At 37.4% G+C, this 7,720-nt stretch overlaps 1 protein-coding gene across 1 annotated transcript in view; it reads right to left on the bottom strand.

Annotated features, from left to right (window-relative positions):
- Positions 1–223: 223 nt before the first annotated feature.
- Positions 224–7,720, bottom strand: part of RRAS2 (RAS related 2) — a 98,370-nt gene continuing 90,873 nt past the window's right edge. Inside the window, exons 5-6 of the mRNA XM_036764825.1 lie at positions 3,192–3,310; positions 224–1,907 (exon numbers count right to left, since the gene is read on the bottom strand). Of these exons, the coding sequence (XP_036620720.1) occupies positions 1,820–1,907; positions 3,192–3,310 (207 nt within the window). The 3' untranslated portion in view covers positions 224–1,819. The remainder of the gene's footprint in view (positions 1,908–3,191; positions 3,311–7,720) is intronic.

Below are 7,720 nucleotides of genomic sequence, written 5' to 3'. Positions count from 1 at the left end.
GGAACTTCTAGCTCTGACAACTGATGAATGCCTATGCCTATGCTTATGCCTATGCCTGAAGGATTTTTTTTTTTAAACAGCACTTTTTGGTAGTCAAGTGGAGAAAGCTTTTGGCTTCTTTAATGTGTGGCCACAATTCAGTAAATGAATTTAGGATGACTATTGCTCCATCCTTTGCATCCACCCTGCTCCCCAACCTCCAAATAAGATGGCGGCACAGCAGTCACCTTGTAATAACAGATTCTCTTTAATTCTAGCACCCAAAGCTATACAAGGGCATAGACTTTATCAACTTTGTGGGGCTGTTGTACACATTCGGTAGAGTGGTGATTGTGCAATACCACCACTTAGCATCTCAAAATCAGGGAGCATAGTCTTGAATTGTTTAAACACAATCCACAAAACTAAAAGAAAAATCAGAAGCCATCCACAGTTAAACAAAGAGTCAGTTAAAGAGTTGTACAGTTTAATACTTCATGTAAATGGTCAATCTCCAGTAAGGGCTACCGAAAGTGATTTTGAGATCCACATCCTGGGAGTTGTACCTGTGACAGTATCTTGGGCAGGGATGTGACTGGCCAAAAGTGGGGCCTGCAAAAGCCCAGAAAAATAAAGAGAAGTTTTACCACAGTTTCTGCAGCTTCTACATCTGCTTTTCTTTGTCAGTTAGAAGTGAACTGTGAGAATTAAATACTCATCTTTACATATACACAAGTTATGCTGTGAAAGCATATTGGCTTACAAACATATAAAAATACTTGTTAACTAGTCTGATAAGAAAATAATGTATAAAAGTATATAGCAAAAACATTAGTCATCTCTGACCCTGGAAAGATCAATTCCATTTTTTTTATATTACATCAAAACAAAAACAACTACAGTTTGTTTTCTTGAATCCCTTATCCAGAAATACTCAAAAAGGAAGATAGACACAAATGACTGTTTGACCCCTTCCCCCCTTCAAATAAATGGCTGAGAAAGATACCTAAGAAACTGAAATGCTTATGTCCAGAATGAGCCCAGGTATTTGGCCACAGAGAACACCACCATCATTAGCTGTACAGCAACAACAACGGCAGGAGGAGTAAAAGCCCTATAGCTGTTCTGGACACATAGAAAAAAATACAGTAGATGGGCGGGTGTTTCTGGCCACTGGAAACCAGAAGGTACGGCGATCCGTGAGGTCCGAAACACCTTGTTTTTGTTGACTCATTTCAGTGGGTTTAAGGCTAACTGAAGTTGAAATCAAATTTTATTCTCTTGGGCAAAAAAGACTAATTCACATTTTCTCCCAAAACAAAACAAACAAAAACCCACAACAAAAACTCCCTCGGTTTTGATTTAGGATGACAGTAGGCAATGTGATCTCAGAAGTTAAAAATGAATCATTTTGCACACAATGATTACAGCTTGGAAAACAACAGGGGGACTCAAGGCTAATTCATCCCCACTATAAGTGTAAGCCCTTAAAGAATCACTTTAATTGTGTGTGTGTGTGTGTGTGTGTGTGTGTGTGTGTGTGTACACATACAGATGTCTACCTTTATAAAAAAAAAAAGTAATTGGATGGTCTTAAAGAAGCAGCCTTAGTGTTTTCTTTAAGTCTGTCCTGATATGACCAATAAAATCATCAGCATCATCACCATCATCTTCCAGGCCAGGATTTAGCCGGCTTCTTGGACTAAGGCTAACATGGTGGCCATTTCAAGGACATGCTTGCATAAGGCTAAAGAGGTACCCAACAGGATGTAAACTGGAGGGAAGAAAGGAGCAGATGAGGGCTTTTTCTGGCAGTCGGCAGCTAAGATTCAGGGGATTCTTAAAAAATGACACAATGGCAGCCTTTCTTGTCTTTCTCTTTCCTTGCTGGTTCTGGGGAAGGAGGACACTCTTGCTCTTGAAATTTCCTGTAAGATAAAAAAAGGTTGTTTTTTTTTAAAATTTAGGGTTTTCAAATGTGTGATATTTTGGCACAAGTCAAAACAGGAAAGAAAGGACACTGGACACCAGAAACTTTGAGAGTGGCAAACCAAAGAAGCATAACCCCCAGACAGAACAAAAGGCCTGATCTTCATACTTCTAGAGAGACTCACAGTGGTCAGCTTCTGAGGTGGTGGGTAAGATGAAGTATCCAGAAGGCAGCATAGAACCAGGGTATTCTAGCTGGAAATCACTTGTAGCGATCATTTAGACCCACCCTCTGTGGCATGTCTAGACTAGTACCCAGGTCTTCTGTAACCTCTATGTGAAGACAGTAAATTTAAAATGGCCGAAGGTCTTCTAATAGTGGTGAAAATTAACTAAGCAAAATGTATTATTTCTTTCCAAATATAAGGATTGACAGAGACCTCAGGTGTCTAGAGGAACTGACAAGTTGAGACAAAGTCATTCTCAAACCTTTAACAACTTTCCCATGTCTTATCCAACCCAATTCCTTCAAAATTCCCTGAAATATATATTGACAGAACTTCTTTTAATATGTTCCTTTTAAAAGAAAAGTAGACTAACAATAGGAAAAAAAATACAATGATAACTGTTACCATTTCTCAAAGCCCTGCAATCTTCACTAGCTTGATTTTAGTACTTTCTGGGACGGTATATACAGGACTGACCATTTCATCTACTAGGTAAATAGACACACATCTCTGTACTCTCTGAATCACATACAGACCCAGTATGTCAGACCCTGAGAGAAAATAACATTAAAGCAAAAATTTCTGGTGTCTGACTTGCAATCATGCCCACCCAACAAATTCCCAGAGATCTGCATCACCTTTACAGTGTACCTGGGAGCCAAGAAACCTGGCTCCTAACTGGCTAATCTAATAATCAGCATCCTTGATCTAAGGGCCAATCATTTCCCCTCTGTAGGCCTTAGTTTCTTCATTTATAAAATGATGTGACTGGAATTAAATGATCCCAAAGTTTTTTTCCAGGTCTAACATTCTGTTTCTCTGGGTTCTAGTCATCCCCTACAATCCAAAGCTTAACCTGCATAATTACAAGAAGTATTAAAAATGGCAAATCTGAATTCTGTTTATTAGGAATATTTACTGCTCAGCAAAAGGATGCTGGGTACAAACTACTCTTACTTTCTTTTGGTAATAAGTAATCATCTTTTCAACTAAAAAAACCATAAAACAGAAATATGATTCAAGTAGCAAAGCCCTATGAAAAGGCTCTGGACTGACCTGATAACCCGGACAAGTTCATGGAAAGCCTGATCTACATTCATTCTAATTTTTGCAGAGGCCTCCATATATGTCACCTTGAGCTGTCGTGCAAGTTGCTGTCCTTCTTCTTGCGTTACCTGAAATGAGGAGTGACGTTCAGAGGGATGTTTGAGGAAAAGTACAAACTTTAAGTTTTGCTTTATTCCAGCCCATTGACCATAGGCTGTTAGGCACAAGTCAGAGGAGACAGTAATGCTCAGATCCATCTCACAACTGGAAACCCCTTTAGAATCCATTCCTAGGGAGGAAATTACCCATTTTTCATTACAAGAGAGAAGGAAAAGTCTAGGTGGGATGTTTTCACTGAGAAGGAGAATACCAGATTACCAATGTGTAATCACAGACTTTAGAGCTAGGTTCAACCTCAGAAACCATCTAATTTAATCTAACCCTCTTATTTCACAGATTAAGGAAAATGAAGCCCAAATAAGGTAAAGACTGGCTCAGATTAGCAAGTACAGCACCACTGTTGCTCATATTGGTCTGTTAATTGAAGTTCTGGGTTTATGAACCAGGAAATATGTAGATAATTATAGAATCACAGATTTAGAAGGACCTCAAAGGTTATCTGGTCTACTCTTATTTTGCACATCAAGAAAATCATGATAATAAATGACAGAACTATGATTTTAACCCAGTTCCCCTAGGTTTTAAACATATCTTGCCTTAAAATACAACTTAAAAGCAAACAAAAAAAAAAACCTTAGGTGCCAAACTATACCCTAATAAGACATTGAAGGAAGAACACATCAATACAAAAGTAATAACTGTTCATTCTAATTTCACCCCAATTTTATTTTGTTCCATCTCTAGGGCAAAGGATTTTAAGCCTCCAAGTACCATATTGTTTGGCTTTTGTGGTTTTGTTCCTTTGTCTGTGCTTGTGTGAAAGTTGGAGAAAAGGAAAACGGAAGAGTTCAAATCTGACCTTTCCTGTAGAAAAGCAGGGGGAAAAAATACAATTGCTTCTGACCCACAGTTCTGGTTGACAAAGCACCTATTAATCCACAGGGGCAAAAGTTTATCACTAGCTGTTTCAATCATACAATTGGAAGAGGCACATTAATAGATCTTTCCCCTAGCCACACACTTGATTTCTTGCTGATATGGCTAACCCTAAAGTATATTACTGCTTAGCTATTCTGTTCTGACCAAACACAACTGAAACCAATGACCAAATATGGTAAGCAAAAAGCACCATCTGTATCAGAAAATGTCAAGTGGCATGGAGAGACAAGTAGCTGGATAGAATGTTTGGAGCTTTCTGGATATAGCTGAGAATCTCTTATATTTTTAACCCTAAATTAGAATTCTGATGGTTAGAGGCAGATGGATTTTTTCTATTAATAAACAGAATGATGAACTAGAAAGCAACCTGAAATTACATAAAGAAATGACTTAAAATATTTACATCTTTGGGCCCACTGCCAGAAATATACCTCCAGGGTATCAATGATAACAAGAAAGGCCCAATAAACATCAAAATATCTATACCAGCACTTTTTATAATAGTAAAGAATTTTTAATGAAGCAGATGCCCATCCACACGTCATGGTACATGACAGAATATTACTGTGCCATAAGAAGTGGTGAACATTATGAACACAGAGAACCATAAAAACTTACATGAATTAGTGCAGAATGGGGTAAACAGAAACAGGAGAGTGACATACTATAATGACTGCAACAATCACAACAAAGCCAACTGGAAGTGAATGCAAAATTATAGTAGCCAAGCTTGGTCCAAATAAAAAATACAGAAGTCACCCCCCCTTCTTCTTTGCAGAAGTAGGGGACTATGGGTATAGAACACTGGATAATGTCAGACTTGTTCTATATGTTGGCTAGTTTTGCTGAATTTTTTTTTCTTTTTTATTCCTTGGCTATACAAGGTATCCCAAAATTCTTACTGTAGTTTTAAGCTTCATTTACTTCATAAATGCCACAAACTCACAATAAAAATTCATTATATTTTAATTATTTCAAATTATTTTACATTTACTTAGTTTTCAAAATTCTGAACAATGATTTTTTAACTTTGATAAGACAAGGCACCCTATCAGCATGAATTGCATATGCAAAGGTTTTTGGATGACATTTTCTCAAACCTATTGGTTAGTAGATATTCATGGAGGATCTCGTGTGCCCACCTCAATCACTTGGTCTATTTTCATTAGATGTTTCCTTGTGAGGTTACACCAAAACCTCAGTCTTTGGAATGAGGCTTAGGATTAAAAATGCAAGGTTAGGATTACAAATGAAATCGTTTTTGTTTTTTAAACAAAGTTCAAAATTTGACTAGAGTGATATATAGCAGAAAGTAGTTACATACTGAATTTTTAATAAGAAACATCAATATTAAATTAACCTTTTAAAAGTTTTTAATAAGTTCCTATTTGTTCTAATTGTTCATCTTAAGTTATTAAAGCTTAAAACCACACTGAGACTTTTCAGACACTATATAAGGGATGGTTCCATGGCAAAGGGAACAGAAAGGATACACTGGGGATGTAGGTAATGTGAAAACATAAGCTATTAAACAACAATGCAACTGTAAAAAAAAAGACAACAGCAACAAAAAACCATTTTGAAAGGCTTAAGAACTATAATCAGCATAATGACCAGCCACAACCTGAGAGGACAGAGCACACTCCCCAGTTCCTGACAGAGGTTGAGAGACCAAAATGCCAAGAAACATAACTTTCAGACATGATCAACATGTGGCCTCTGGTTATGTGTCATAAAGGCTTTTTTCTTCTTTTCAATACGGAAAGGTATTTAAGGAGGAGAGATAACTAGGAGTGATAGTGCCAAAAAGAAAAAAAGAGACGCCACTGGAGCATTTAAAAGAAAATGGAAAATAGAAAAATTAATGAAGTTCAGAAGGGGATAAGGACAACAGTTTTGGAAGCAATATGCTGAATACACACACACACACACACACACACAAAATTGTTTTTTAGGAAAGCAAGCTAAATGTAATAAATTTCTATATTCGTATAGTTATCTTTTATGGGCTACTATGTGTGAAATTTTTTTTTGTTGTTAAATGAATAAATTTTTTAAACAATAATAACAAAAAAACCCCACAATAAAAATTTTAATTGGATGATGAAATCACAATCTCCAAAAGAAAAAAAAAGAATATCAGCAGTGGAATTTAGTCCTGATCAAAGATTCAAGGGAACTTAAAAGTTATATAATCTAATCTTTTCATTTTGTAGATGAGGAAATTGAGGACGAGAGAAGGAAGGTGACTTGCTTAAAGTTACACAGCTGGTAAATGACCGAGTTCAACCCTGCCATTAATCTTAAGAGTCAAAAGACCCAAGTTCAAATTTCAACTTGAACACTTACTAGATATGTGATTCCTGCGCAAGTCACTCACCCTTTCTGAGACTTGTTTCTCATCTGTAAAACAGGACACTCATCGCTCCTCACACAGGTCTCAGATTCTCTCTCAGCATCAGAGACCTCTGAGGCTAGTAAGCAGAGCTACATTAAGGACTCTACAATTAACAACTTAAGTCTACACACATTACCTTGCTTTGATGGCTACATTATTTTCTGAGCCTGGTTACTGCTTCCACCCATGCAGAATCTAACCCTTCCACAAGCTTCTTATTCATCCTAATTCTTGCTTGCGTATTCCCATAAAAATTCAGTGGACTTTATATCTGCTGTCTCTCCCTGTCCTTACATGACAGCATCTCCATCTTTTCTGCTCATACATAATATCTCTCATGACATTTTTTTGCATGAGCTGCTGTTCTATAGATTGTTTACATCTAACTATGCTTCCTTCCATTGTCCTCTGGGTTATTTGTCAGGTTTAACTATGAACTTATAGTGTTGCATGACTGATAGGAACAGTGCCTCACTGAGAATACTGATACTAAAGAGACGAGCTTTTCCAGTGCCAGGCAGTTTGGCATCATTGAAAGCCCTGTGCTGTCTTTTTCCTCCTCCTCCATTCTGGGCCCAGCTCATTCATTATGCATCTGTAGAACCTGTCCAAAATACACATATGGAAAGACTAATTCAATGGGCTGCCATCCAAGAGCAGACCATCATCTGGGCAATATGCATTTTTATTCACTTTGTTTTTCCGGTGTAAATGATTAAACCAATATCTTTCACATTACTGCAGATTTCGTTGAAGGAAGCTTTGTGGTGCTCCAGAGCTTGATGAAATAAATATCACAACACCTGCAAATAAGAGAATTTGGAGAACTACGGCATCAATGGGAAATCTTAATGTGGGTTTAAACAGGATGCCTAGGAGGAAGCCCAGTCAGTGGGAAAAGTGTGACTCTGGAACTAGAGGTCCTGATGACTCTGGGCAAATCACTTGACTTTCTTAGGCCTCAGTGTCCTGACTGTAACATTAAGGGGCTTAGGGCTCCTTTCCTTGTTTTCACAAAGAATATCCCTGATACTCACAGAGACTACTAGCATAACGATTTATAGGAGGTAAGAATTAAATC

This window comes from Trichosurus vulpecula, chromosome 6 (genome assembly GCF_011100635.1).
Source record: "Trichosurus vulpecula isolate mTriVul1 chromosome 6, mTriVul1.pri, whole genome shotgun sequence".
Taxonomy (NCBI): Eukaryota; Metazoa; Chordata; class Mammalia; order Diprotodontia; family Phalangeridae; genus Trichosurus; species Trichosurus vulpecula.
Note: the sequence above shows the minus strand (reverse complement) of the source record. Positions and strands in the feature narration are given on the sequence as shown.